The sequence below is a fragment of the Suillus paluster genome (assembly GCF_016628075.1).
Source record: "Suillus paluster strain FC165 chromosome Unknown EDB91scaffold_14, whole genome shotgun sequence".
In the NCBI taxonomy this organism is placed as follows: Eukaryota; Fungi; Basidiomycota; class Agaricomycetes; order Boletales; family Suillaceae; genus Suillus; species Suillus paluster.
Genome location: NW_024537574.1, coordinates 195352 through 223076, shown reverse-complemented (window position 1 = coordinate 223076; position 27725 = coordinate 195352). Strand labels below are relative to the sequence as shown.

The window sequence follows — 27725 nt, the reverse complement described above, 5'->3', positions numbered from 1 at the left end:
ATGAAGGAGGACGCGCAACCTAATAACGCGAATGAAGGCAAAAATTCGGGAGTGGTGGGTTTCCCCAGCTTGTCCTCCGCGCAAAACCCATTTTCCATGACCTGTCCATGCACTACATTCAAGAAAAACCAACGTCTCAATGAGTTGTTGGATGTGCTAGAAGCCCTGGGAGCGCGCAGAGTAGGTTCGCTGAAGGAAGCTATCCCTAAGGACGCGTCTGTCACACGTTTCATGACTTGTGACATGTCGCGCCTGTGACTTGTTCGGATCAGCTTGATCTACTATTCAACGAGCTCAATCAAGCTCAGCCTAGCTCAGCACTGCTGTTTTTACAAGAGAACATGTGCTAGCCTATCGGTGGTATCTCAACAGCGTTCATCGCTACCCTTGGCCCCCTCCAGAAACAAGTAGCTCAAAAAGCCACTCCACTTCTACTGGGAGCTCGTCTCTTCCCACTTCCCAAGTACGACGAGAACGGGAAACTCAAACACGAAATGTGTATGTGTTTCCATTCATTCTTCTGCTGATGCGCATATACTCACCTTGCTCAGAAACACCATCTGAAACAACCTGGTAAGACTGATCCCCCAATTCCGGACATACCGTTCTTGATATTCCTCCAGCAACAACCAAACGAATACATCCACGGCGCTACCCCCCTCCGCTTCCTCCAGAGACGCAGGACTCTTCGAACCAGTCACTCCCCCTAAACCTCCCGCAGCTGTCTCGAGCATCGTCATTCCTACATCCGCAAGAACGCCGTATTCGCCATGTACACTATCTACCGCGAATACAAACACCTTGTCCCAGACACCCTTGATTTCATGCAGACTTTCATCGCCGCAGAGTCTGACGCGACGTGCAAATGTAATACATTTTCATTCCTTGCGCAACGTGCGATGCCCAAGGTTGTGGAGTGGTTGATGATCAGCTGACGAGTATGGATGAGCTGTTGCAGATGAGCGTTGTAGAGGTCCTTATGTTGGATTCTAATAACGATAAGACGCACCGAGTTAGTGCTTTTTTGTTTGGTATCTTGCTACTCCTCATGTCTCTTGTCTTGCAACCGCAATATATCAGATCCATGTTTGAAACTCTGAGCTCATCATTACATGCAGTGAAGTACGATGCTGCTACGACACTCACGCAGAACGCTGTGCAGGGTATGTTGACGACTGATCCCGTGCACATGTCTGCTCAGCTTGCTTTTTAGCGTCCGTGCTTCATCAACCTCATCATCAAACAATTCGACAACAACGTCAAGCTGATCGTCCTGTATCGCCTGGACACCCTTCGTTCCAAGCACGGACACATTCTGGATGGACTGATCCTGCATATCTTACAGGTTTTGTCGAGGTGCGAATGGTGCTCCAGTACTTTTGTAACAATTACTGAGTACTTTCGTCTCAGCGCTGACATCGAGGTCGGAAGGAAAGCCATGAGCATTGTGCTTAGCATTACTTCGACTCGGACGTCGTACTCTTCTTCAAGAAGCAGCTGCAACGGACACGAGCGGGGATTCGAAAAGGTCGGTCTCGTAGTCCTGCATACTATTGTAGCTAATCCTATGACAGGCCCCAGAGTACAGCCAACTCCTGATCCAATCTATCCACGTCTTAGCGGCCAAGTGTTCCAAAGTAGCTGCAAGTGTTATCCACGCACTCATGGAATTCCTCGGAGACTCGAATGACCCCTCTGCGTTGGACGTCGTCGCTTTCGTCTGGTTCGTTCCTCCCTTCCTAGTCCCCACATCTCATTGGACTAACCGTCACCCACAGCAAAGCAAATGAGAAATTCTTACGCCTCCGGCAATGTATATGCGATCGGCTCGCTCAAACACTCACAAAGATGAAACCTTCCGCTGCGTCCTCTGGATCCTAGGCGACTCTGTCGAAGGCCTGTCAGACATCGAAACTACATTCCAGGAGATCCGGAAACTGCTTGGATAGATCCAGATTCTTGCAAGCGAGCAACGAGGCTGGCGGAGAGGAGGATAAAGAGGAGGATAAGAAGGTTGAGGGGAGTGGGCGACCGAAGGTGCTTGCTGACAGAACATATGCGACGGAGACGGCCTGCACGAGTACTGGGTGAGCGAGATTGGAAGCCATCAATGCCATGTCTAAGCCGTCGTTGAGAGGTGTGGTGTATGTGTGTTCATCGTGTTTGAAGTTCTTCATGATGTAATTTCAGCACTCATTTGGAGGTGACTTCTTCACGGGTGTGGTGCTCGGTTCGACGTTGATGAAGCTTGTGCTGCGGTTTTGTTGAGGTCTCTAGCATTGACCGATGCACACCCAGTCTACATTGATTGCGACTTCCATTATCCGAGTCGGTCAGTCAACAGAAAAAGACAGCAAAGAAGAGTCAGAAAGCACACAGGAACATCTCGTACAAGTGGATGACTTGCTTACTTTCAGGCAATTCTCGAACACATCGGCGGATGATCCTATTGATGTAAGCTTGTGAAAATTTGGTTGGTTGGTTCTGCGTCACTCCAATTTTTTTCTCAGTACGTTGAGGACTTGGGCAAGGCGATGGGGCCGCTGAAGTCAGGCAAGACCTCAGTAGTATATTCCAGCTCACAGGTAGGTCTTGGCCATGTATCTCGTGCACTGGGTTCCATATAGCCAAATTAGCAGATCTCTGTGATATGACTGACGCGTTTCATAGTCCAGGATGCTCATCATCGACATGGTAACTGTCCCGAACGTAGATGCGACTCCTGCAAACTAGCGTCGAATCGTTCTTGATGGGTCGACGCCAAACACCGCGACTACAGTATTCCTTCACACTTTGAGTGAGTATCTAAACTAGTGACTTACTCAATGCACATGCTGATCATCATGAACGGTTGCGAGACGTCTTTGGTACGTATAGAACAGAGTTTGCCTGTACGTGCGGGCTTCGCATCACAAACATTTACTCCCTGCGAGATCACTCTGCCATTATTGAATGTGTACTTGACACGGTCATGAAAGAGAAGAGAAAGTTGTGTGGTATTGTAACAACTCCAGGGCATGTATTTCAAGCCCGCCGAAGTCTAGATGTGTTTTCGTTCAAGGAATGTTTCAGTTTCGATATCAGAACCTGATTTTGCATTACTATGGTGCTCAATTGTTAAGGAACGAGGCAGTGTAATTCTTATCGTCGATGGGCACTATAATAAGTGTTCAAACAGAAGCCCTTGTGTAATGATATCACGTTCTGACGCGATTCGCATGTACTCTTTGCCCTGCCACTGCGCTAGCAAAAATGCCTCGAAAGGCTGTGCGAGACGAAAGACCAGTTGTAACGCTCTCGAGTAAGACTCCAAGTCCGGATGAACACTCTGACTCTGAGTTCACGGTGCTGCGCGAGGATCTGATAAGCGCATTCCTGCTTGATGGTTGGATCGTCAAGGTACGAATGCCAATGATCGACTTTCAACCGAGGGATTATCATACGGGAATGGCTTTCCGAGGTACCCTTCGTAAGATGCACGGTGATTCCACGGATGATGACGCGATGGACGTGATATGTCTCGCTGGTGATGGGGGGAGGAACCAGCGAGGAATGCGGGCTCGTTTAATAGCAGGACTACCAGATATAATGCTGAGATGTCGATGCCGAAACTCCCGAAAACGAGGCTTGGGCGCTTGATCTACACAGCCCGCTCATGCTGTAAAGCAAACACGAGGATAAAGACGCACCTGTAGAGGACTTCAACAGCAACCACTCTCTTGACTCAACTCTGCATCGAACAAGACTTTAACGTCATTGCAGTTTCCATCGAGGACCCGTGCATAATCAAGTACCTTCGAGTAAGTGATAGGATTCGTTTGCTGGATAAGAGCTGAAATTGTGCTGTGCTCATTAGGTGAAGTCCTCGAGCCAAAACCATGTCTTTAACCGCCCCTGCAAAGCAAGAGAGATCATTGGCGAAGCCTCACAAAACGATGCAAGGACACACCGACAGTGTCAGTGGCGTCGTACGCCTGCCCGATCAACGGCGGATCGTCACCTGTTCACGGGATGGCTCACTTAGAGTGTGGGATTTGGAAAGTGGAATGCAGGTCGGGGAACCCTGGAAGGATGAAGGAAGTGGGGAAGTGCACGGCATGGCACTATCACCGGACGGCAAGACAATAGCATGCGGGACCCAGAGAGACGATGGCCGAGTCATGACAATGGGATTAATATGGTGGGATACCAAAATGGGGAAGGTTATCAAAAAATGGACGGGGCACACAGATACTCCAAACCGTGTGGACTGTATCTGCTGGAGTCCAGACGGAGGGCGAGTCGCGATCGGAGGCTCGGATAACTTGAGTTTCAGAGTATGGGATGTCAAGAGCGGCAAGATCATCCTGGCACCAATCTATTCAGAGGAAGGCCGGAATCACGACACGGACGCGATTAGCTACTCGCCCGATGGTACAACGATTGCGACGGGCGTGGTCGACCATCTGGAAATCTCGCCCGATGGTACAATTATTGTGACAGGCCTGGCCGAACTACTGAAAATCTGGGACCCCAACACAGGCAAACTACTCAAAACAATCGAGGGACGCACTACGTCCCTGGCATATTCATCAGATGGGAAGACCCTGTTCGGCGGGTCACTCGGATCAATCAGGAAATTCGACACCGCCACTTGGACAGTAACTGCTGTTCTTGACTCACCTGGAATAGAGCTCGACATCATTTCACTATCTCCAAATGAGCGCATCCTCGCAAGTTTGGATGTGATCGAGAATACAGTGCAACTATGGAACCTAGAAACTAATCAACCCATCGGACTACCCATTCACTCTGAATATGCAACATGGCATGCGACCTTTTCTGCAGATGGAAAGTTCCTCGCTACCGTCGGCGGCCAAAGCCACGGCGTATACATATGGGATGTTTCTACCATCATCAAAGAGGCTGGCCTAGACCACCTTTTGTCGGACAATGTAAGCTTGGGTTTATTTCATTCTCAATAACGAATGTGTCTAATCATCCTTTCAGGTCAACACCATTAAGAAGCCGTTTAACGTGGGTGTATGCTATGCATTTCTCGACCTTTTGAGTATCTATATCCTAGGCTGATGCTACACGACCACAGGCCCCGCAAAGACCAGTTCCGCGAATAGAAGGTGCTCGTCGACTACCCCCAGGGTTCTTTGATGATGTACGTGGTCTCCATCTATATTTTAAAAGTTCTCTTTACCAATATTTTATCAGTCCTCTACCTCGCGCGGGCGACGCACCACAGCGCACCCTCAACGCCCCTTTCTCGATCATTTGCCTTCCTTCTGGCGCCGCCGCTCCAATCCACGCGGAGAACCTGAGCGCGATATCCGGTTGCGAAACATACCAGTGGTCGACGTCCCGTGCACAGCGGGCAAGCCTGTACGTTTTTTTTCCTTCTCGGTTCTTCTACACCATTGATCCATTTTCATGCAGAGAGACTATCATGCGAGAGGGAAGAAAACTGCCAGCTCCTCTAGACCACCCAAGCCTTCTACCTTGCAACAACATGTCGGAGCCACCCAGAGCCAACCATCATCCTCGCAGCCACAACCTACTGCAGACATGACATCTATGACTGGCACCGCGGGCGCAGCAGGAACAACTCTACATCCTCATCTTATGGTGAGCGGATGGCGCGCTCGTTTCATAGCCTGGGTTTGCTGCATGTCTATCCAGAACACAGACGGTCAAAATTAGGGAAGTATCCTCAGTGCCTCATCGTCGTTTTCTGTTACCTCCTCTAGTAGTTTTCTGCACTCCATCACTGTACTGTATTTCCTCGTGGTTCCGCTGTCGCTTTAACTTGTTTATTGCCCTAGGTAGATGCTGCATACTTATGTTGCACTAAGTACGTGCGCTAAATGTGCCCTATGTTATGATTTTTCGGTCGTGGTCACACCAGGCTCATACAGGGGTGTACCCGTTTTGGACACTCATAATCCTCTTTTTGACACGGCAACGGATTGAAATTGACATTGAAGTTCTGAACGCCTTGCAAGCTTCTGAGTTGGCCTCTCACTCTTGTTTTTCAACAATATGTCATGGTTGCTGGCCCATCGGCAACTCCTCGGTCCTGGGACTTCAACTTTCAGAGGTCGTTGCATTGCAGTTCCATACGTCGCCTGTGGTATTGGCTCAATTGCGTAGGACATCCAATAGCAAGCCATGTAGGTCTCTTCCATCCTCTAGTTCCGTTTTCTCAACTCAAACTCGTTCTCTTTCACTAGTCTCACGCCCACGCACCCGCCTTGCAAAATCGCTCTAGCCCATAGAGAAAGCCAAGAGGCTGGGCAAACTCGAGATAGTACCAGCACGTCCCCAGTTCAAACGAGATACTGTCCCACATGAAGCCCTCACGCCGCGGCAGTGAGAGAGCCCACCTAGGTGCAGAACGACTCCACAATCAAGACCCAACCTAAAAAGTTGGACATCAAACAGCGACACGGATGCTGAGACTCGTCGCAAGCAGTAGGCTATCAAAGCACACTCTGACCGTGTCGACAAGCGCAAGGCTATAGCACGTCAACTGCAGACGTCTCAAATTAATCCCCTCGAGGAAGAATTTGATTTGTCTGCAACGGCTGCTTCCTCAAGCAAAGACCTTCCCACTCGGTTCTCCTCTCCACCCTTAATGCCCGGGTTGCTGCAAAGTTTACAAGAGATGCTAGGAAAGGAGGTCAGGCTGACAGCCATTCAAGCCACGTCAATGAAGCGTCTGTTCAAGGGACCCGTAGAAGGAGAAGAGAGGTAAAAGGAGTTCCTTCTTGCTAGCGAGACAGCATCAGGAAAGTCGATAGCAAACCTCGTGCTTCAGGATCTCAGATGCACAGAGCACGACCAGTCCAACACCATGTCCCTCCATTCATCTCTCAAGCCTCGCAACCCACGTGCACTCGTACTTCCGCCTACACATGAACTCAATCACCAACTTGCAAGTTTCGCGAAGAGCTTGTCGCATGTACCTCAGAGCTTCTTCGCACCTTCAAGGCTTTTATCCGGTTCACAATGTCGTTCTTCGCATTCTCCTGTTCGATACATCGCCAAGTCAGCAGCAGCACACATCTCTTCTCCACCAGCTTGCACGCCTAGCGTGAATACGTCAATGTCCTTGTCTTTCGGCCCGGCCCACTGGTCTTTCACTTGTGCAATGATATCACGATCTGACGCGATTCTTGTGTACACTTCGCCCTGCGCTAATAAAAATGCCCCGAAAGGCTGTCCAAGGCGAACGATCAATTGGAACGTTCTTGGATGAGTCTCCGAGTCCAAGTGGACACCCTGAGCTCATGGTGCGCGTACATACCTGATTTGCGAGAAGGACAGATGCTTGAGGATCCGAGCAGCGCGTTCCTGCTTGATGGTTGAATCGTCGAGGTATGAACACTAACGAATGCTGTACAACCGAGGGATGTTGGCAAAGATACGGGAACGGCATGTGGAGGCATACTTTGTAAGATGCATGGCAATGCCGTGGCTGACGACGCGATGAACGTCTCAGAGATTATATTTTTCTCGCTGGTGATGGAGAGGCGCCAGCGAAGAAACATAGGAATGCGGACCGGTTTGATACCGTCGTTTGATCTGCACAGCCCGTGCTTACACTATGAAACGAAGTGATAAGGCAAGGAAGACGCAAGCTGTAGAAGACTTGAACAGCGACTTCTCTCTTGACTCAACTCTGCGTCGAATAAAACGTTCACTCCGTTACAGTATTCATCGGAACTCATTCATTCTGTGTATAACCAAGTAAGCGATGGCGTTCGTTTGCTGGGCGAGAGCTGAAATTGTGCCGCACCAATTAGGTGAACCCCAAGCCAAACTGATGTCTTCAACTACCCCTGCGAAGCAAGGGATATCAGCGATGAAACCTCTCAAAAAGATGCAAGGACACACCAGGGCTGTCACTGGCGTCGTACGCCTGCCCGATCAACGTCGGATCGTCACCTGTTCATCGGATGGCTCACTTAGAGTGTGGGACTTGGAAAGTGGAATGCAGGTCGGGGAACCCTGGAAGGATGAAGGAAGTGGAGCAGTGCGCCGCATGGCACTATCACCGGACGGCAAGACAATAGCATGCGGGACCTGGAGTCTACGATGGCCGAGTTATGACAATGGGATTAATATGGTGGGATACCAAAACGGGCAAGGTTATCAAAAAATGGACGGGGCACACAGATACTCTCTCCTGTGTAAACTGTATCTGCTGGAGTCCAGACGGAGGGCGAGTCGTGGTCGGAGGCTGGGATAACTTGAGTTTCAGAGTATGGGATGTCAAGAGCGGCAAGATCATCCTGGCACCAATCGATTCAGAGGAAGGTCGGAATCACCACACGCACGCGATTAGCTACTCCCCTGATGGTACAATGATTGCGACGGGCGCGGCCGAACGGCTGAAAGTCTGGGACGCCAACACAGGCGAACTACTCAAAACAATCAATCGACGCACTGAGTGCTTGACATGGACCTCAGATGGAAAGACCCTTTTCACTGTGGGTGCGATCGAGGTCATGACATGGGGAATCATGACATTCGACACTGCCACCTGGACAGTAACCGCTGTTATTGTGGGGTACACCCAGGTCATTTCACTATCTCCGAATGAGCGCATCCTCGCAGATGTATCTATCCTCGCAAATGCATCAAACACATTGCAACTATGGAACCTAGAAACCAATCAACCCATTGGACTACTCCTTCACCTTGAACACTCGACGGAGGGTGCTGACCTTTTCTGCAGATGGAAAGTTCCTCGCTACCGTCTGCAGCCAAAGCCACGAACATATACATATGGGATGTTTCTGCCATCGTCAAAGAGGCTGGCCTACACCACCTTTTGTCAGACAATGTAGGCTTGGATTCGTTTTATTATCAATAATAAATGTGTCTAATCATATTTTCAGGTCAACACTATCAAGAAGCCATTTAATGTGGATGTATGTTATGCGTTTCTTGACCTTTTGCATAATTCTAAGTATCTATATCCTAGGCTGATGCTACACGACCACGGGCCCCGCAAAGACCAGTCACACGAATAGAAGGTGCTCGTCGACTACCCCCAGGGTTCTTTGATGATGTACGTGGTCTCCATCTATATTTTAATAGTTCTCTTTACCAATATTTTATCAGTCCTCTACCTCGCGCGGGCGACGCCCCACAGCGCAGCCTCAACGCACTCTTCTCGATCACTTACCTTCCTTCTGGCGCCGCCGCTCCGATCCACGCGGAGACACTGAGCGCGATATCCGGTTGCGAGAGCTACCAGTGGTCGACGTCCCGTGCACAGCGGGCAAGCCTGTACATTTTTTCCTTCTTGGTTTCTCTCCACCACTGACTCATTTTCATGCAGAGGAACTATCACGCGAGAGGGAAGAGAACTGCCAGCTCCTCTAAACCCGCGCAGCAACACATCCGAACGACCCAACCGTCATCGTCGCAGCCACAACCTACTGCAGTCATGACATCCACGGCTGGCACCGCAGGCGCAGCGGGTGCAACTTCGCCTCCCCATCTCACCATCAGAGTTATTGGATGGCGCGCTCATTTGATATCCTGGGTCTGTTCGCATCCCTATTCAACACATTGATGGCCAACATTAGGGAAGCAACATGTCATCTTCGGTGCTTTATTGATATCTCCATTTTATCTTGTCTAATGGTTTTCCATCACTCTCATGCACTCCATCACTGCCGTATTATATTTACTGGTGATTTCACTATCGCTTTAGAAGTTATCGTCCTATGTAGATGCGGCATGAGACATCTTTCATTGTATTGCAGTATGAAGTACATGTGCTAGGACTATGGGCGTGCCATCCATCACCGAGTCGATTGTCAACTATGCTCAAATGTTCTTGCCTCCAGTCGCATGAGATCGGGAGCTGACCAGGCTGTGTCCTCATTAATAGTGGTAAATCGCGTGCCATGGAACTTCTCGTCCTTACGGGACGAGGTTTGAGAACCGGTTGTCCCATGCTTTGTTTGGATAGTTGGGTATCTTTTCTGTATTGTCGGATTCGTGTATGTACTGAATGTGACCGGCATGAACGAGGGAATCAGATCGGGCTGGTGAACCCCTGCTCTTGCCATGTCGAAGTCTCTAAATAAAATACTGCACATACGCTCGCTCATTGACGTTTCCAACCGGTGATAATACTTTGACCGGATGAGGAGTGGTTTTCCAAGAAATAGAAAACAGATGCACCACTCTATCAAGACCGACACCCTTCACACAGATATCCCCAGTCACAGTCCGGGTATCGTCTCTAGTCTCACCCAAACACATGAGCTCCAGCTGTTTGCGCACGACCAGTCTGATGCATTCTGGTGAGTTCAACCGCCTCACTTTCCGATTGTCCACTTGGTATCGAAGGGCTCCGATATGCCGTTCTTCGGGAGAACAGCTGCAACGCCCTCATCCGACTGCTCAAACGAGCGGAGTTCAGTGTTCATCTCGACAGAGCACGAGAACTTCTCTAAATGGCGTCGTGCTAGAAAATAAAAAGTATCACCATGAAAACTTGAGAAGACGGCGGGTTTGCCTACGAATGATGTGCGAATACAAAACCAAGGACCTAGCTGACCAATATCAATGAAGACCTTATGATGATGATACAATGACACGAACCCTTGATCGGGAGAGTTCCATGTCCATGGACAGTCTTGTCCACACGGGTGACGGAGTCTTCATTCGTCGATGCGAAATATGCGTTTGAGTTGAGGGAGGGGTCAGTAGAGTGCAGTAGCGAAGGTTTTGCAGTACGTGGAATCGTCCATCTACTGGGCTGTACCTTGCTATAGAAATGAAGCCGCGTCGGCAGAGAATGACCAAGAGAACGAAGGCAAGCCAGTAAGGCTGTCCTGTGGTAGTTCAACACAATGACGGTCGAGTCTTTGTAGCTCTCGTCCAAGAGTATTAAACTCAGCGCTTGTCGCCAATGGCAGAATCTACGAGATAACGGCGGCGGCGATCGGATACATGGTCAGCGATATAACCTGCGTGATGTGTGAATGACTGGAATGGGAGATAGTGACGGACGTGCCACAAAATAATTGCCTTTGGCTCCGTCTCTCTCTGCTGGGACTGTCTTTGCGTTGGTCCGGCACACACTTTTTTGTTTGTTTTTGAATCTAGTTGATTGTCGTCTTGGGGCAACGCCTGATGTCGACAGTACATGCAATATAACCGGCACCCGCTCTTGTAGCGTTGGCCGCTATAGACCTGTAGATGGACTGCAGGAGAAGGGAGGAAGGGATTAGCGCGCCGTCAAACACGGAGAAGGAGCTTAGTGGTTTTGTTCAACGGCGGTCACAGTCTGGATGAAGTAAAGGCAGGAAGCACAACAAGTATCAGGAGTGCTGAGAATGAGACGACACAAAGTCACAAGTATGCAACCTTCATTTCCGACCTGCTCTCCATTCTCCAGTCGCAAACAGAGCCTGCTTACCGGCGAATACGGTGGGAATGGCAAAGATACCCCTGTTCAGAACCGCTTGAAATCTACCCCAAGTAGCACTTCAAAGCCACCAAGGAGGGCGGTGAAAGGCACGATGCTAGGAGCGAAGAGGTTGTAAACCCTGAAGTTAATTTTGCTCCACTGATATAGCGCAATTCGTCAGCCAACAAGTGATGTTCCAGCACGGAAACGCATCAGTCTAATCAACGAGGCAAGGCTACAGTACAGCCGCTGCGAACACGGCAGAGATCAACCGAGGAGGTGATCTTTGGTCGGGGCGGAAGGTATGCTTGATGACAGGGAGGATGTGGAATGAGGCTTCATCCGAGTGTTCAGTGGGAGTTTGGGATGTTGGTATGGAGAGGTCGAAGAGATCGTATTTTTCAGGTGCATGCACGAAGGAGCCCAGCATGAACGAGACCTCAAGAGAATCAGTGCGTAGTTGTGGGGATGGATGCAGGTCACAGGTGGGCAGACTATGTTGATTAAGTCGAGGGCGTTTCACAGCAGCGGAACTAATGAAAAACACCAGTTCAAACTTGGCCTTTCCTCCAGGAGTTACCCTGACAGGCTGGATGCCCTCCTTGCCTGACACTGTCATAGAATCAGAGGAACGTTTGCTGCGGTTGGACACCTTACCGTTGTCGTTCTCCGTAATTTGGAACGTAAATTTCAGGGTATCCGTTGCACCAAGAGTCAGAGGCTCTGGTTTTTTGGTGAACCTGTGTGGTATGAGTGCTACCACGACAGCAAGTGGATACACAACAGCTGGGTCACATCTGACGCGCTAATCATGAAACGAGGCGAATGAAGAGGCAGAGAGGCAGCTTGGACAGTTATCATCTATCTATAAATAAGTACATGATGAACGAAAGAAAGAAAACCGACAGAACTCATCAAATGAATCACGTGATTAAAGTGTGTTTTTCAATGGTGCACTCAGCGAACTGCAATATCTCCAATGTCCAGCTGACGTCCATCATAGTATGAACAGAATTCACGTCATTCACTTGTGCCATGATATGACGATCCGACACGATTATCGTGTACTTTTCCCCCTACCACTGTGCTAGAAAAATGCTCGAAAGTGTCATTTCTTCTTCTTGATGATCGTTCTTTTTCACAACTACGTACTGAAGCACAAGCCCAAGTACTTATAGCTGTTTGTAGTACCAAAGGCACGCGCCCTTTATGAGAAGTTCAGTGTAGCAGCTCAAATTGTATTCTTGTCCCATTCTCTTGATTCTCTCGATTCAGAATCAGCGTGACAAATTTCAGAACACAGAGGATGTCGCAGACTCCTGCCCAACGGGGGGATTGAATATGAAAATTCAATGTGCTACAAGGCGCGTAGTATAAAATTGAAAGCTTCAGATCGGTATGCAAGTGGAATCTATGTTAAGGTGAAACATTGCAGAAAGTAGATTGAGACGTATGATCAACAACCTGAAGAAAATAAAACTGCATCACGGTTTGACAAGCTGCGTAGTGTAAAATTGAGAAGCCCTTTTAAAATTAGTATGCAAGAGAAAGCATTACACAAAGCAGATTGAGATGTATGATCAATAACCAAGAAAATGAAACTGCATCACGGTTTTCCAAGACAGATCTTTTCGTGCTTCGTCTTCCCGTCTTTTCGCGTGAGGCTTTTGCCACAGTACGAGCATTGGAAACGTGCCCTGACGTGAAGCGTGATAATATGACGCGGAATGCTCGCGGCTTGCATGTAACTGCAGCATCCGGGCCACAGACAATTGATAACGTCGAGGCGCTTGGCACGTAGCGCGTGGCTGCTGCGCAGATGCGTCGTGATGGAGGCTTCATTACAAGGAATCGATGCATCGCAGCACGTTCCATCGCTAGACAGCAGCGGGCAACGATAAATCTCATCGGGCGTCATATGTTCGTCATGAAGATCTCGGCCATCGAAAGAAAGGGGGACATGAGTTTGTAGGGGCACTGATGGAGGTGGGAAGGCCCGGGACGAACGGCGTGGGCGGATGCCAGTGAGCATCAACTGGGGTTGTCGTCCACCCGCTTTGAGATCCGTGTATGGGGTCTCCCACTATAGGTAGATCGGAATCAGGGTATTCACGGCCTGCGTGCATCAGAAAGCTGTACTGCTCATGATCGGATGCTAAATGTGAGCTACAGGGGAAGCCCTCCGAGGGCTGGTTTGACAAGGTTTCCCAAGCCCGGACGTCGATCAGGGGTGGCTCGTTGAAATTATCCTGCGAACTTCCATGACCGTACGCCATATCCCTGGAACACACATGAGCACGAAGGTCACTGACTCGCGAGCAACACGCACATGGGCGGAGGATAATAGAACCCCGGAGGAGTTAAATCACCAGTGCTTGCGAACAGCCCGTCATAAGGACTGGATACAGACATGAGGGCTAGATTCGGAGAAATGACAGTCTTCTCACCTAACGTCAACATCTGGATCCCCCTGCTCCCAGAGGTATGACGATGAAAACCCCGGGGGTTGAGTCAATGTATCCATATCTGAGACAAAGGCGGTGGAGGCTTCCTTGAATATGGCGGTTTTTGGACATCGGACATGTCTTTATACTACCGAAGGCCACCAATTGGCGACCTCTTCCTGACGAAACCGAGTTAGGCAGGGCCCGCAGTTCCCTTAAAATGTTCTTCGAACCATACATATCCGAACATGTAAAGAGTTCGTGACGTACAGCTCTGGATGGGCCAATGAGAATGGCTGCCAGCCAGCCAGGTGGCGATGGGGAGGAGTAATATGGGGTGCGGTACATATATATACGCGTAAGCCTCCACGAGGTAGAGTATGTCAATAGAAGACCGTCGGGCTAGATGTCCGTAGCGAGAAACCAAGGAGTTCGTAACTGGGAGGAAAGGGACGCGATACTTATTGCGGACAGGTGGGAATGTATTCGGCAATCACAAGGGGGGAAGACAGTAGATAGTTAGGCTTCTCGCTTCTCGATCTCGATTTTTTTTGATATGTTATTCAGGGAGATGAAGAGCCAGGGTAGTGCTTGAGTAAACGACACCCAAGTTGATACCGGCGGCCCCGATACTTATTGTAGGTTCCAGATACAGATTAAACTTCAACTGCAAACAACGTAAATTCGGGCATCATGTCGGAACACTGCGTACGCACGCTGCAGGTGACCGAGTTCATTTTCAAATCAAAGATGAAAATATAGACTGCGCACCGAGAAACGCGGCGGGTGCACGACTGTTACGATAGTTTGACAATAGCGGCGGCGCCATTCCCGTACAATTGGGATCGTGAGTATATGCACATTTCGCGTGAGTAGGTTGAAGGAAATACTAACACACCCACTGACTCCGAGTCGTGATTGATATGATCAGGGATCCAAATGCATGCGACAGCACCACACGTGGTCGCGAAATGAAATGCCTGCGAGACAAAAGGATCACAAGTAAGTGTACGGCGACCTCGTACTTCGGCTCTGTAGTTGACAAGCTCTTACCGTGTCTGTCTTGGCACAAATGCATGTAAGACAATATTCAACCGGGAGACTGCATAATACCAGATCAAATGCGCCGAGGGTGTGAGGCTTGGACTTCGGCTTGGGTCGCTCAGCCTGACACATACGACATGGTAACCATTGGCAGTAGTTAGGGCCCAGACCTGATAGGCTCAGAAAGTTACTTACTTTCTCCAGAGTGCTTTTCAGGGATAGTGCATTAAAGAAACGTGCCGCTCCTGACTACTGTATTCTTCCCACCACAGAGTGCTGTGGGCATCGAAACACCTAACAGGTCCCAGGTCCCAGGAAAGAGTATCAATGAGAAGCTGACTAGCTTAAAAGCTAATGCTCAGGCACGTAGTATGCAGTAAAGACCTCCGTGTTCACAGGCGATATTTTTGTGCTTAGGCGTTTTCGCCACACAACGCGGAGAATCGCGGTCGCGATAAAATATATGAAGTTGATCGCAACGAGTCATGCTATTAGCTCGGAGACGGTGAACGTTTATCTAGTTCGAACCTTTCAGACCGCGCAGCCTGCCGCATGCCACGCGAGCTGAGATTCACATGTACTCCGAGATCGATCATGATCAGTGGCAGAGTCCGAGTCGTCATTAATTGTACCTTAGACTAATCAGCGTAACATGACAGCTCATGACAGCTCTCCGGAACGCGACATATCAAAAATTAGCATACGTCCAGTTTACCGCTGTTCACCGACCCTAAGTTGTTTCGCGAAGACCAGGGCAGGGACTCAGAAATATGATATGTTAGAATCAAACGAGCGGGAAAATCTACCACTTGGCCCGTCCTCGTGTTGATATTTCGTGATGAACAACTCATTCTGGAAGAACTCTCGAAAATTCTCACTGTCGCTTGTCCAACCTAGTCTCCCGTAGTCAGACCTTGAAACAAGGAAGACAGTCGTTAACCCTTCCTAAGACGTCTCAACACAGAGATGGCGAAGTTTAAAGAGGAGCTTTGCGTCTATTTTGCATTCAGCGGAAATATGAACTATTTCAAGATCCATAAACTTGGCGGCGCCAAGAATTACCTTCTGCGACGAAGGGAGATACGGGCTGTCAATGGGAGCCCTGATGAGGATGTGTAAAGTGACCGTGAATATGAATAAACTCACGAAATATTTCGGGTGTGTTGTGTTGGAGGGGCTAGTCAGTGCTGCGCAGCTGCAGGGTGCAAATATTTTAAGGAAGGATACTCACGGTTTATGGACATGACGCAACTACTCTCACCGCGCTCTCGAGCAGCAAATTCTTCGTGTATTTTTTTCACCTGCGCAGACTTCTGTAGCAACCAGGTTAGCTCTGCGTATGTGTGATGGTCTGCCCCCACAAAAAAAGGAACAGTATGCAAAAACCGTGAGTAGGGATTATTAGACGCCTATTGATTATACACATCACATAATATCAGTTGAAGTGGTCGTACCAATCTAAAACGACCCACCACCACCGACACTGTCTACCCAACCAAAGCCCTGACCCTCTGCTTAACCTCCTCTGCCCGCCCACTACCCCTCCCCTTCGACCTCCCAAACACCACCACCTTGCCCGCCTCGCCCGCCCGTCCAGCCCGCCCAGCACGGTGCAAGAAATCAATCATATTCCTAGGTTCATCGACGATAAACACATGCTTGATCATTGGCGAAAAGTCGAGCCCGCGGGAAAGAAGCGACGTAGTGACAAGCACATGCGGCGTCTGTGCCGGATCAGACAACCCCGGACCAGACGGTGCAGGCCCATCCTTCTTGAGGAATCCGTCGAGGTGATGGTTTGAGCCTCTCTTGCGCGCTTCTGCACCACCGGTGAGCGCGACGCATTTGATGCCACGCCCGTCGAGGAAGGCGGCGAGTTGCTCAACTTTGCTGCGCTTGTTGCAGAAGACGAGTACTTTGGAGAGCTTGACGGGCCCAGGGCCTGTTGCGCTCTTTGCATGCACGAGAGCGTCTTCGGCCCATACGCGACGGATGCGGCGCTCGATGTCTGCGGCCTTGTTTCCGCCAGTCCATGAGGTGTGTTCTGTGCGAAGGGTCTGGGGGAGGTGATGCAGCCGCGGAGATGCAAGGCGAGTGAGGGATGGGTGGTAGTTTGAAAGATACGTAGAAAGAGATGTAGGAATTGTCGCGCTGGTGAGAATGAAGTTGAAGGGGTACGAGATTTCCTGTGCAGATGTGGGCGTTGCATCTGAATCCAGAGTTGGTGATATGGCCGAGGAAGGGACCACCGGGACAGGCTGCCCACGTGCTGCTGCGATATCCGCAAGAAGCATACGAGTGGATTCTTGGAAGTCCGGATCTGCAGGATGTCAGTAAACGTGTGTATAGCTCAAGTCGAATACGCACCAAACAGGACGTCCGCCTCGTCTACAACTACCCACTGCACGTTCTCCAGGCCCATCTCGGGTTCATCAACCCAGAATTCTCGCGGTGGTTCTTTGTTACCCCCACCTTCTTCCTTTATGTCCTCGTGCTCTTCGGCCTTCCCTATCCTCATTGCTCGCTCTCGCGCCCGTTCCTCCCAGTTCCAGCCTCTTCCACGTTCCATCTCAAGAAGTTTCATTGGCGTGCCCACCAGTAGATCTACCGGTCTCGAGCCGCGGGAAGATTTCGAGATGACGAACTCAGCGTCGCTCGGAGCACCAACTTCCTCGAATTTTCCTTTCATCTTCGAAGCAGTCCCACTCGACTTGGCTGTACTAGGTGTATTGGCCTTGCTGGCGCACATGACGCGCAACTTAATGACATGCGACAAGTTTTTCGCGAAACTTGCAAGTTGGCGAGTGAGTTCATGCGTAGGCGCAAGTACGAGCGCACGTGGGTTGAGAGGCTTGCGAGATGAATGTGACGTAACGGTGTTGGATTCCGTGCGTTTGAGATCCTGAAGCACAGGAAGGAGGTATGCTATCGACTTTCCTGATCCTGTCTCGCTGGCAAGAAGGAACTCCTTGTACTTGTCTCCCTCTACGGGTTCCTTGAAAAGATGCTTCATTGACGATGCTTGAATGGCTGTTGGCCTGGCTTCATTCCCTAGCGCCTCTTGTAAACTTTGGAGCAACCCGGGCATCAAGGGTGGAGAAGAGAACCGAGTGGGAAGGTCTTTACTTGAGGAAGCAGCCGATGCAGATAGATCGAATTCCTCCTCCAGGAAATTGACTTGAGACGTCGGCGGTTGACGTGCTACAGCCTTGCGCTTGTCGACACGCTCAGAGTGTGCTTTGATAGCCCACTGCTTGAGTTGAACCTCAGCATCCGCGTCGTCGTTTGGAGCCCGGCTTTTTGCGCTGGGTCTTGGTTCTGAAGTCGTCCTTCGCCTAGGCGGGCTCTCTCGCTGCCGCGGCGTGAGGCCTTCATGTGGGACAGCATCACGCTTGAATTCTGGACGTGCTGGTGCTATCTCAAGTTTGCCCAGCCTTTTGGCTTTCCCTGTGGGCTCGAGCGATTTTGCAAGGCGTGTGCGTGGTGGTGAAGCTAGTGAAAGAAAAGGAGTTCATGAAATCCTGGAGAATCCGGAACTGGAGGATGTAAGAGACTTACATGGCTTGCTACTCGACTTTTTGGATTTCCTACGCAATTGAGCCAGTACCACAGACGACGTGTGGAATCGCGAAGCAGCGACCTCTGAACTCCCAGGACCAAGAAGTTGCCGAAGCACCAGCAACGATGTAGCCATATGGTTGAGAATTAAGAGTGCAATAGGCCAACTCAGGTGTTTTAACGTTTCAATTCCTAGACTTTGGAAAAAGTTTCGATCACGTGCACATAATGCACGTAAGTAGTCCCCCTATTTGACGATTCGTATCAATCTGGCTAGTAGACACCTCGTCTTGACAATCACAAGGTTGCTCGCTCAAGGGGACAAGAGATCTTTGCAGGCTCCGTAGTAACAGCTTATTCGTCCCTATCCAGGATAATCTACTACTAATCCTGTAGCGCCAGTCGCTTCCGACTCCGTAAATTTGATGGTATGCATGCGATGTCGGAAGCCATTTCGAGGAGGAGATATAGCCCATCTGTCATCCCATACAGCAATCACGGAAGCGGCAGGGTGAGACACTGAATAAATCCTGATAACGAGCACACCACCAGTGCCTTATCGCTTGTCGCGAACAAAACCAGAAGGTGCCCCAATACACTTCATTATGCCGACGTTCACTGTATTTTGGTTTGCAAGAGTGACAGAAACGCTAGACCGCAACTCACCTGGCCGTCTTTCCCATCCTCGTGCTTTTGCTTTGGCAGAGCCCAGGCGACCTTTAATAGCAAGACTTTGATTAATAAACCTGCGTATTTTTTGTGGTGGGATCGTGTGCGCTGTTGAATGGATCTTGGATCCAAGTGGATTGGATAGGGTGCGGATAGTACGAGTTCTGTAAATGATTGGTTAGGAAGGGTACAACGAAGCGACTGAGTTGCGTACCCGACAAGAAGGTCTTTGGCGCGCGCAAGTGGTCGTCGTTGCCGTTTTCTCGATGGTTGTGCTTTTTGTAGTGACCTGGTTGCAGTCGTATCTGCCGTTGCATGCGCACTTTGCGAAGCAAATGCAGACGCGAAAAGCTCATCGTCCAGATATTGTGCCTTGGTCGACGATTTCGTTGAGGGAGTTGGCTGGTCTTCGTCTGCTGATTCGTCCTCACTTCCATCCGTCATCTCCCCATCCTCTTCTAGTCCGCCTTCAGCATCGAACTCTGCCATCTCCTCATCCATGTCACTGTCCCCTGACCCTCCATCCATTTCTTCGTCCATTACATCTTCTAGATCGTCATCGCCGCTCTCATCATCATCTCCGCCATCCATTTCGCCAGCAGCATCCTCCATTGCACGTCGCATCCGCATTTCCAACGCGGTATCCTCAATCGTCTCATCGTCTTCAGCAGAGGACCCATCACTTTCGACAATAGATTCCCTTGAAGCTTTCCCCTTTCCCTTGCGCACTGCATCACCTGGAAGTTTCCCCAGACGCGTAACAACCGCCCGCTCCTTCAATTTCCGATCTCTCTCTCGATTGTGCGCCTTCTTCCGTGCGTTTTCTTCTGCTTTGAAGTCACGAAGGGTTTTCTCCACCTGCTTGGCGTTCCGTTTGGAGATAGAGTGAGAGACTGCTTCTGGGGCGTCGTCGTCGCTTGAAAGAGGATCACTGGGAGGTGGACGGGCCATTGCAAGTTGCAGCTACGATCTGTATAGAAATAATTAGTCTATATTTTTTAGCTTTAGAAATTTAAAACTCCGCGATACTATCTTGATCCTACAAAGTGACTCGGTGAGCTGTTTAGAATTCTTCTCCGAGTCCTCTCCAAGAAAATGTTTGCGCTTCGATCGCGTTGCGCGTCCCGCACCGCCAATTCGCGTCTTTTCTCAACTTCGACGCGCCTCCTTGCTCCAAACGATGCACCAAAACCACCTCGGTCAATCGACGACTCGACTTCTGCACTGGACTACAAAAGAGCACAGCGGATACGTCCACCGCCTCTTCCTGCTATGGACCTTCCAAGATCTCGTAGTGCAGAAGAGGCTGTCACGAACATCCTCTATAATACCCCTCCTCCGAGTTTGCAGCCTTTTAAAAAGTGTGTTTTGTTCGCAAACCCAACACCTTGTTATTTTTTTGCTAATTAATGGAATTTAACTAGACATATCCTCAATTGCTTGGTACAAAACGAACCTGGTGTTTTATCCCGCGTTTCTGGTATTCTTGCTGGACGCGGGTTTAATATCGACTCTTTGGTGGTGTGCCGGACTGAAATTCGGGACTTAAGTCGGATGTCCATCGTCATTAGCGGACAGGATGGAGTTGTGGAGCAGGCAAGGAGACAACTAGAAGACCTCGTGAGCTATCTCGTACCACCCTCCCTCTCACATTTCTCAATGCAGGACAGGTACCTGTATGGGCTGTTCTCGACTATACAGACACCCGCGTCATCACGCGTGAATTGCTCCTCGTCAAAGTGTCCATCCTCGGTCCCGAGTATCTGGAGGATCAACTCGTAGGTGGACCATCGCATGAACCGAGGCGGGGTCCCCTCCCACCTCACCGCGAGACCAAGCTCGAGAAAGAGACCACGCTTGCCCACAATTTCGAGCGTGGTGCTCACCCCAACTCCCATACAGAGACACCACCCCCATTGACGCCCTCCGAGGCCCTCCGTCATAAACACCAGCACCTTCAATCCATCTCTGTCTTAGCCGACCAGTTCGGAGCAAAGATCGTAGACGTGAGCGAGAACAGCGTCATCGTCGAACTCACAGCAAAAACGAACCGCGTCGTCGCGTTTTTGAGCTTACTTAAGCCATTTGGAATTCTGGAGTCTGCTCGGACTGGTGAGTCTCGTTGTTCTGCCTGTGCAAGTGAAGTTAATACTGTGTAGGTCTCATGGCAATGCCGCGGACACCTATCACGCGTTCATCCGATGATTCTGACGACGCGGTGGACGAGATTGGTTCTGTAGACGCTAGTCTGCTTCCCCCTGGTTAGATGGCGATTGCACTCTCATTCGTCGATCTCGTGATATGTATTGTTTAAGATATATCATGCCAGCAAATCTATCTAACAAGGAATTCGGAGGATCTATCGATTCATAACTCTTATCTTGTAATCTTCTGATAAGCATAGAGTCACTTGCTATGACGCCACCCATGAGGACACAGATGCTTCTGATATGATATGGTCACTCTGGTGAGATCTGGCTTAGTCTCCTGCCGTAGGCAGACCCAAAAGGCTTCGTTAGATCTAATGTCTGGCCGGAACTCGAGCCACGAGAAAAGCACCACTATATTCACGTATATTGATTATCGACCTCGTTCGTAGCCTACAAGTTCGTCGTACACAAAGATGACATAGTATACGAGACCAAGACTGTATGATGACTGCAATTTGCAACTGTTGTCAACTGTTCCTCGATGTGCTTGAGCTTGGCTGCTGCTGCAGTTTGGACGGAATATATATTATCCAGATTAGAAGGAGGAAGATGTTTGAGGGTTAGGGAATCCGCTTAAAGTTCGAATGCGATGTTCAACATAGTGTAACAGATAGGGGTATTTCCTGTACGAGGGAACCGTGTGTAGCTGTTGGCTCGGACTACCTGGCAGCTTCTCTTCGATCCCCTATCCTCGTGTGTGTACTTCCGGCTCCTTTGTTAGTTTTTGTGTTATACTACTTATCCGCGCTCCTTCGTGCCTTCCATTTTCTCATTAATGTGTTCTCTCGCTTCTGTGCGCCATTGTAATTACATAATTGCCTGTTTCTGCCAATTCCCTTCGTTAAAGTGAAAGAGCTCTCTCTCTTGTTCTAGTGCGTCAGTACTTATCTTGTACCTCGCTCGGGGCTGGAGCCATTACCCCCGAAATCACCTATTTGGCTTTCAAGGCCTTGTAATTGCTACGAGGATGTCATTGGTATGAGCTACCTCTTGTATGAGACCGGTTTGGCAACTTTGGCTGGACTTGCAACGACATTGTCATGAGCACCATATATCCACGAACACATATATTGATCATCAGCCTCCTCGTCGTAGCCTACATACATAACGATGACATAGTATACGAGACCACGCACCAGGAATCATAAGATCAATACCAATACCACATCAAAGTCATCTGAGAACCAGCTAAAACAGTAGCACGACAATCCCCAGACCCAGACCCCAAAATAAACAGTTCCTATACTACAACTATACATTCGCGCATACCAATACCAATACAATCCTTGTCCCCAAGTGCGCGTGCGTGTAGATTTGCCCAGGTTGAAATGGAACATTCGAAAGAAGCGTTGGATATCATCCCATCTCGTCCGTCATGCCTGAGTCCGTGTCTGGGGTGCACGTGCGAGAGCCGCATTGATCTTCTCCACCCACATCGCAGAAACAGCTCTCGTTTCAGCAGCATAAGTCTGTGACTTCCTAGACTGTACCACGCCCCATAATCAGCACCGTAAACGCCCAAAAATGGACAACGAAGGGGACTAACGGTCAAAATCACAAACTCTCGTTCACCTTTCGGCTCCGCACACTCGATCACGTCTTTCCCTTCCTTGCATGTGTCTCGCTCCTTCTCCTTGCCTTCTCTAGGTTTCTCCCGATCCTTCCCCTTCTCAACCGCGCCCACACCCAACCCAAGCTCACTCTTCAAACTCAATTGACCGCCCACTTTCTGCTTCACGCATAAGAGCCGCATGTTCGTAAGCACCAGCTGCCTCGTCTTCGTCTTCGTGAGGCTCGTGCTAATGGGAAGACGGAGTCTGCTACCACGGCGTTTGGGTGATCGAGCTTCGACACGTGTGTAGAAGAGGACGAGTTCGGAGGGTAGGAGGAGGCATGACCTAGTGACAAAGGAATGATTAGGATTGTCTCGTTAGCTGAAGCATAGAGCAACGCACCAATCTGCGTTCGAACATGGTCCGTTACCCTGTACAGGAGTCTGCGCGCGATTTCGTCCGCGCGATAGACTTGGTTTCAGCTTCGCCTCGACATCGGTGCCAATCCTCATCTTGACGTTGAGGTCTACTGCTACCCTATCGACAGGGCTCCCGTCTGATGAGCTAGAACCAGAGCCTGGTCCGTCTGCTCTGGGGATAGTCAAGGATATAGCTGCAGGCAAGATCACAGCAGGCACAAGGGTGACTTCTGACGGGGGCTGAGGTTCCGTGGCGGCCTGTGGTAGTGGTAGTGGTAGTGGAGGAGGGGTCTGTATTTCTGGCACAGCGTCATGCTCGCCAACGACAGTCTGCGTCTCCTCTATATCCTCCTCCAGCCCTGGCATCACCCTCCCCCCATTCCTCGATTTCCACGCAAGGTAATCGGGCATCTCTCCCATGGGACCCTCTTCCGCGTACCTACCACCTGCATGCCGTGCCTTGAACGAATGCAACTTCGTCCCCTCGCTGTCCTCAGCCCACACTATCCCGTCCCCACTTCCCTCACAGCCCTCCCCATCCCCGCTCACACTGAAACTAACGCCAGCATTCCCACCCACCAATCGATCCCACATCTCCCCAACATCATCCCACTGCCCCCCCTCAACCTCATCCGCAACCACCACCTCCTTCTTCACCAATCCCGCCTCCAACACCGGCGCAGGATCACTCCACAGCGTATCCCACGAAACATCCGCGAAAAATGGGTGTGCCCTCAACGCCGCGTACGAATATGCAGAATCTGGCCCGCCAGCACCAAGACGCTGCGCCGGATCGCGTACGAAGAGACGCCGCACGAGATCCTTGGCATCTTCGTCGAATCCGTCTGGGAAGGTGTAGTCGAGGGATTTGATCTTTTGCCAGGTGAGGTATTCGCTTAAGCCTTGGAATGCGAAGCGGCCGGAGATCATTTGGTAGATTATACAGCCGAGGGCCCAGAGGTCCGAGCTGTGGAATGTGTTAGCGTCTTGTAGCGGCGGAGATAAATGGGGGATGTTCGTGATGCCAGGAATGATAGTAGTGAGGGAATGGAATGTACGAATGCAACGTCTCTCGAGGAAGGAGGAAAAAAGTGGATATATGCGGTGGATAAACGCACCTCTTACTCGTCTCGTTCCTCTCTAGCAACTCTGGCGCGACGTATTGCGCAGTACCCACAAATGTGTTGGCTCTCTCCGCTTCGGGACATGTGAGAAGCGCGTATATACGCCAAGAAATAGCTTACCTCCGTTCTCTAATATCTTTCCGGTACCAAAATCGGTAATCTTTATTCGAAACTCTGCATCTAGAAGGAGGTTCTCGGGTTTGAGGTCTCTGCAGTGATGTCAGCGACTCGTCGGGCGTAAAGATGGTGGAGTTACGCACCTATGTATGACGTCTTTCCCATGCATATACTCTAGTGCGTCAACGATCTGTGCTGCGTAATATTTCGAACAGGCAAGGCTTAGAGAGCCAAGCCGTGATATACGAGATTGCATCTCCCCATTGGGTGCCAAGTCAAGGACAAAGACTAGGGAAGAGTCAATGACGAAGGTTCAACGCATATGAGTGACCTGTGCATCCGATCACGAGGCCAGGCGCGGCAGTGTAAAGCACTAGCTGCCCGGAGGAACAGCCAGGCAAGGAACAGGATCGGATGCACATCCACAGCATATAGAGAGAAAGATGGTACTGACATAAGCTCCACTCGTCTTGGAAGGTCCAGTGTAGATGTATGATTCCGGGGTGACCGGCGCCCAGTTTGACGAGGACATTCTTCTCTGCGAGTGCAACAAGCATCTTTTCCTTTCGAATGAGATGGTTCTTGTCGAGGATCTTGATAGCATATTCCTGTCCTGTCCTTATGTACTGTGCACGCATTACCTGGCAAGGCATGAGTAGGCGTGGTGGGTGATAAGTGCTGTACACACCGTGGAATAAGATCCTTCTCCAAGCGTATCTCCAAACGAAAATTCTTGTGCTCCCAATCTACCATTTGCACTCCTGGCCCTACTTGCCTCTCGTGATCTCTTCCTACTCTTGCTCCTCTCCTTGGTCTGCTGTGCGGGTTCTGGCGGTGCATGGTTGGATACTCCGAGTTCACGAGTGAGATAATTTGGAGGTCGGGGGGGAGCAGCAGTTGGGGCCTGTGGACTTCGCGAACGTGGTGAGGAGAATGCGCGAGCTGGTCTTGGGCGTGGAGTCTTGAGTACTTCAGACGGGATGGTTTCGGCGTCAGTGTCGGAAGATGAGGAGATGACAGATGCATTTCTGCTCAGATCGGCGAGGGTTGGCGGGAAAGTTGGCGCAGTCACTTGCACCATTCAAAGAGCTCGAAAAGAAATAAAAACGATGAATAAACAATATAAATGATTTCAAGACGTATGCAACGTAACCGGCCTCCGCACCGCAGTAACCTCTCAACACAGCCACTCCACAATCCTGTAAAACCTTAGATCATAGTTAGTAGCCTATGCCTAGCCCTTGAGCTAAAAAAGAACGCCTCGTCTGTAGCGCTGCAGCTAGTACGGTATCGTGTTTCCTCGCCATCACACTAAAGAGCCCTCAATAAAGTTGCCTCCAGATTCTAGGCACCATAATAACCGTAATCTTCAACTTCTTGGAGTGTTAGAAGTCCGAACGTTCGCATCAGTACAGCAAGCCAGTTTACAATAAATGCAGACTCATAGACAGCAATGTGAGGAGAATAGATTATATACTCCCAGCTTTCTGAAATCGTCATGAGTTCGTCATCCCTCAGATTCGGAGCTCGCGAGATATGAACAACCCAAACTAGTTTTGGCAGGCATACTTGTGAGCGCTGGAACCTGATCCGCTTCTTTCCTGTAGTTCGTTCGCGAAACTCTTGAAATGTATTCATGGCATGAACAATCTCCACGTCTGATTGTGATGCAGAGATTGAATGACGCCATGGTGCGTTAACGCAACGAACACCGGAAATATCAAAAAAAACATGGCAGGCTCTTGTTTGAGTGACTCGGAAAGCTGGCGGCAAAGCCTTGGAAGGCAATTCTGGAATGATTAGTGGTTGCTCGAGGTTGCTCATTGCTTCGTCAAATACACCCAAAGAGGGCCAAAAAAACACTGTATTATTTTACTCATATATCCACCTGCAACCTTTTCGACTTTTGGACGCGCTACATTTTCGCATCAGCACAGCAAGTCATTTTAAATTACAATGAATGGGTATAACTCACAGACGACAATATGGAGATAGTTACCATCTGGTTGGTTTCGAAACACTTCCGAGAGAGGGGACCAGGCGCCCAACTCAACCTCAAAAAGCTCGAGGTACGGAAGCAAAGACCTCAATTCGTGGTCGTTCAAATCAATGTCGCGGACAACCTTCGATCCTATCATTTGCAATACAAGAACAATGCAGGAATTTGAAATTGCTCACCTTGCAGACGCTGAGAGCAGTCAGCATCGATAGTTTTGGAGTTGAGACTTCTTAGTTTTGACGAGTTCTTGCAAGTCAGCGACAATCTGGGTCCTTTCGATTCTGATAACGAAGATATGTCTGGGGTCGTCTTCGATAAACCAGCAATTAAGTTGGAGTGTGTTGGACTGGGACATGGTGTACTAGAAGTCAAGGAGGGTGGCCCAAGTGCCCAGTACCCTGGACTGGAGGCACGCGTTTACTACTTATGTCATGCCAAACTTCAAAGCTTCAAAACTGGTGAGACACAGCCATTCCACATGCGTGTAAAAATCTCCTAATCCTCCTACAGGCTCCGCACAGCAGCAAACCTAGATCTTGACACAGCCACTCCACAATGCCTAGATTGCATAGGGCCGTCAGACAAAAGCCTGCAGCTTATAGTACGATATCGTGTTTCCTCGCCACAAGTGCCATTATACTAAAGAGTCCTTTACAAAGTTGCCTCCGCATCCTAATAGTCAATCAAAATAACCGTAATCTTCATCTTTTGCCGGAAGTTCTATTGTAGCTATTTTCGCATCAGTACAGCAAGCCAGTTTACAATGAATGCAGACTCACAGACGACAATGTGGAGCTGGTTAACGTTTGGTTGGGTATTGAACACTTCCGACAGGGGGAACCAGGCATGCAACCTCCGGACCTCATGTTGTTGGAGGTGGCGAGGCTCAGGCCTCGTAATGTCGTTCATCAAATCAATTTTGCGGGCGACCTTTGGTTATATTATCGAAATGCAAGAACGATCATCAGGAAACTGCTCACCTTGGAAACAATGAGAGCATCAGCATCTATGTTTCGGAATTGTGACTTCTTGCTTTTGATGAGTTCCTGCAGGTCACCAACAGCTTGCGTTCCTTTGATTCTGACTATGAAGATGCGACTGGGCTCATCCTCTACAAACCAGCAGTTGAGTTGGAGTGTGTTGGACACGGACATAGTGTA

At 49.8% G+C, this 27725-nt stretch overlaps 10 protein-coding genes across 10 annotated transcripts; 2 read left to right on the top strand and 8 right to left on the bottom strand.

Annotated features, from left to right (window-relative positions):
- On the top strand, positions 1-2733 carry EDB91DRAFT_1335319 (uncharacterized protein; the record flags this gene model as incomplete). The annotated part of the gene is made up of 12 exons (XM_041325487.1): positions 1-180; positions 351-496; positions 722-867; positions 909-1012; positions 1214-1356; positions 1411-1528; positions 1575-1723; positions 1926-2087; positions 2191-2218; positions 2299-2454; positions 2511-2585; positions 2671-2733. 12 exons carry the CDS (start codon positions 1-3, stop codon positions 2731-2733), a joined length of 1470 nt encoding a protein of 489 aa, XP_041179351.1.
- Positions 2734-9854: 7121 nt separating this feature from the next.
- On the bottom strand, positions 9855-10640 carry EDB91DRAFT_1120625 (uncharacterized protein; the record flags this gene model as incomplete). The annotated part of the gene is made up of 2 exons (XM_041318203.1): positions 9855-10568; positions 10618-10640. Coding segments are annotated over 2 exons (260 nt in total), but the record flags the coding sequence as incomplete, so codon positions are not given.
- A 747-nt stretch (positions 10641-11387) lies between these two features.
- Positions 11388-12289, bottom strand: EDB91DRAFT_1236327 (uncharacterized protein; the record flags this gene model as incomplete). Its single annotated transcript, XM_041321440.1, has 5 exons — positions 11388-11482; positions 11518-11587; positions 11673-11922; positions 11974-12168; positions 12210-12289. 5 exons carry the CDS (start codon positions 12287-12289, stop codon positions 11388-11390), a joined length of 690 nt encoding a protein of 229 aa, XP_041179349.1.
- A 409-nt stretch (positions 12290-12698) lies between these two features.
- EDB91DRAFT_1120622 (uncharacterized protein) lies at positions 12699-13779 on the bottom strand. The gene is made up of 2 exons (XM_041318202.1): positions 13407-13779; positions 12699-13363 (listed from the first exon to the last, which is right to left on the bottom strand). Exons 1-2 carry the CDS (start codon positions 13702-13704, stop codon positions 13035-13037), a joined length of 627 nt encoding a protein of 208 aa, XP_041179348.1. The 5' UTR covers positions 13705-13779; the 3' UTR covers positions 12699-13034.
- A 2624-nt stretch (positions 13780-16403) lies between these two features.
- Positions 16404-18004, bottom strand: EDB91DRAFT_1236326 (P-loop containing nucleoside triphosphate hydrolase protein; the record flags this gene model as incomplete). Its single annotated transcript, XM_041321439.1, has 2 exons — positions 16404-17236; positions 17284-18004. 2 exons carry the CDS (start codon positions 18002-18004, stop codon positions 16404-16406), a joined length of 1554 nt encoding a protein of 517 aa, XP_041179347.1.
- Positions 18005-18788: 784 nt separating this feature from the next.
- On the bottom strand, positions 18789-20105 carry EDB91DRAFT_1220332 (uncharacterized protein). The gene is made up of 3 exons (XM_041320891.1): positions 19358-20105; positions 19141-19307; positions 18789-19092 (listed from the first exon to the last, which is right to left on the bottom strand). The coding sequence occupies exons 1-3, from the start codon at positions 20092-20094 to the stop codon at positions 19031-19033; spliced, it is 966 nt and encodes a 321-aa protein (XP_041179346.1). The 5' UTR covers positions 20095-20105; the 3' UTR covers positions 18789-19030.
- A 70-nt stretch (positions 20106-20175) lies between these two features.
- EDB91DRAFT_1220329 (small subunit of acetolactate synthase-domain-containing protein) lies at positions 20176-21801 on the top strand. The gene is made up of 4 exons (XM_041320890.1): positions 20176-20504; positions 20568-20763; positions 20814-21255; positions 21303-21801. Exons 1-4 carry the CDS (start codon positions 20239-20241, stop codon positions 21407-21409), a joined length of 1011 nt encoding a protein of 336 aa, XP_041179345.1. The 5' UTR covers positions 20176-20238; the 3' UTR covers positions 21410-21801.
- Positions 21802-22726: 925 nt separating this feature from the next.
- Positions 22727-25647, bottom strand: EDB91DRAFT_1236324 (kinase-like protein; the record flags this gene model as incomplete). Its single annotated transcript, XM_041321438.1, has 8 exons — positions 22727-22837; positions 22900-23251; positions 23309-24292; positions 24444-24522; positions 24570-24658; positions 24710-24854; positions 25021-25207; positions 25255-25647. The coding sequence occupies 8 exons, from the start codon at positions 25645-25647 to the stop codon at positions 22727-22729; spliced, it is 2340 nt and encodes a 779-aa protein (XP_041179344.1).
- Positions 25648-26046: 399 nt separating this feature from the next.
- Positions 26047-26999, bottom strand: EDB91DRAFT_1120600 (uncharacterized protein). The gene is made up of 4 exons (XM_041318201.1): positions 26793-26999; positions 26745-26754; positions 26542-26689; positions 26047-26481 (listed from the first exon to the last, which is right to left on the bottom strand). Exons 1-4 carry the CDS (start codon positions 26918-26920, stop codon positions 26387-26389), a joined length of 381 nt encoding a protein of 126 aa, XP_041179343.1. The 5' UTR covers positions 26921-26999; the 3' UTR covers positions 26047-26386.
- Positions 27000-27017: 18 nt separating this feature from the next.
- Positions 27018-27725, bottom strand: EDB91DRAFT_1120598 (uncharacterized protein). The gene is made up of 3 exons (XM_041318200.1): positions 27546-27725; positions 27345-27495; positions 27018-27294 (listed from the first exon to the last, which is right to left on the bottom strand). Exons 1-3 carry the CDS (start codon positions 27717-27719, stop codon positions 27245-27247), a joined length of 375 nt encoding a protein of 124 aa, XP_041179342.1. The 5' UTR covers positions 27720-27725; the 3' UTR covers positions 27018-27244.

Bases quoted from the DNA above. Each gene is read 5' to 3' on its own strand.
- EDB91DRAFT_1120600 (XM_041318201.1), bottom strand. From the start codon at position 26,920: ATGTCCCAGTCCAACACACTCCAACTTAATTGCTGGTTTATCGAAGAC. The intron at 26,482-26,541 runs GTGAGTTATACC...GCGAAAATGTAG, and splicing joins CTATCTCCATATTGTCGTCT to CGCGTCCAAAAGTCGAAAAG.
- EDB91DRAFT_1220329 (XM_041320890.1), top strand. From the start codon at position 20,239: ATGTTTGCGCTTCGATCGCGTTGCGCGTCCCGCACCGCCAATTCGCGT. The intron at 20,764-20,813 runs GTGAGCTATCTC...AATGCAGGACAG, and splicing joins GGAGACAACTAGAAGACCTC to GTACCTGTATGGGCTGTTCT. The intron at 21,256-21,302 runs GTGAGTCTCGTT...AATACTGTGTAG, and splicing joins TCTGGAGTCTGCTCGGACTG to GTCTCATGGCAATGCCGCGG.
- EDB91DRAFT_1220332 (XM_041320891.1), bottom strand. From the start codon at position 20,094: ATGGCCCGTCCACCTCCCAGTGATCCTCTTTCAAGCGACGACGACGCC. The intron at 19,308-19,357 runs GTACGCAACTCA...AATCATTTACAG, and splicing joins GCCAAAGACCTTCTTGTCGG to AACTCGTACTATCCGCACCC. The intron at 19,093-19,140 runs GTGAGTTGCGGT...ACCAAAATACAG, and splicing joins AGGATGGGAAAGACGGCCAG to TGAACGTCGGCATAATGAAG.
- EDB91DRAFT_1120622 (XM_041318202.1), bottom strand. From the start codon at position 13,704: ATGGCGTACGGTCATGGAAGTTCGCAGGATAATTTCAACGAGCCACCC. The intron at 13,364-13,406 runs GTGCCCCTACAA...TCGATGGCCGAG, and splicing joins GGGCCTTCCCACCTCCATCA to ATCTTCATGACGAACATATG.
- EDB91DRAFT_1120598 (XM_041318200.1), bottom strand. From the start codon at position 27,719: ATGTCCGTGTCCAACACACTCCAACTCAACTGCTGGTTTGTAGAGGAT. The intron at 27,496-27,545 runs GTGAGCAGTTTC...ATATAACCAAAG, and splicing joins ATGCTCTCATTGTTTCCAAG to GTCGCCCGCAAAATTGATTT. The intron at 27,295-27,344 runs GTGAGTCTGCAT...ATGCGAAAATAG, and splicing joins CCAGCTCCACATTGTCGTCT to CTACAATAGAACTTCCGGCA.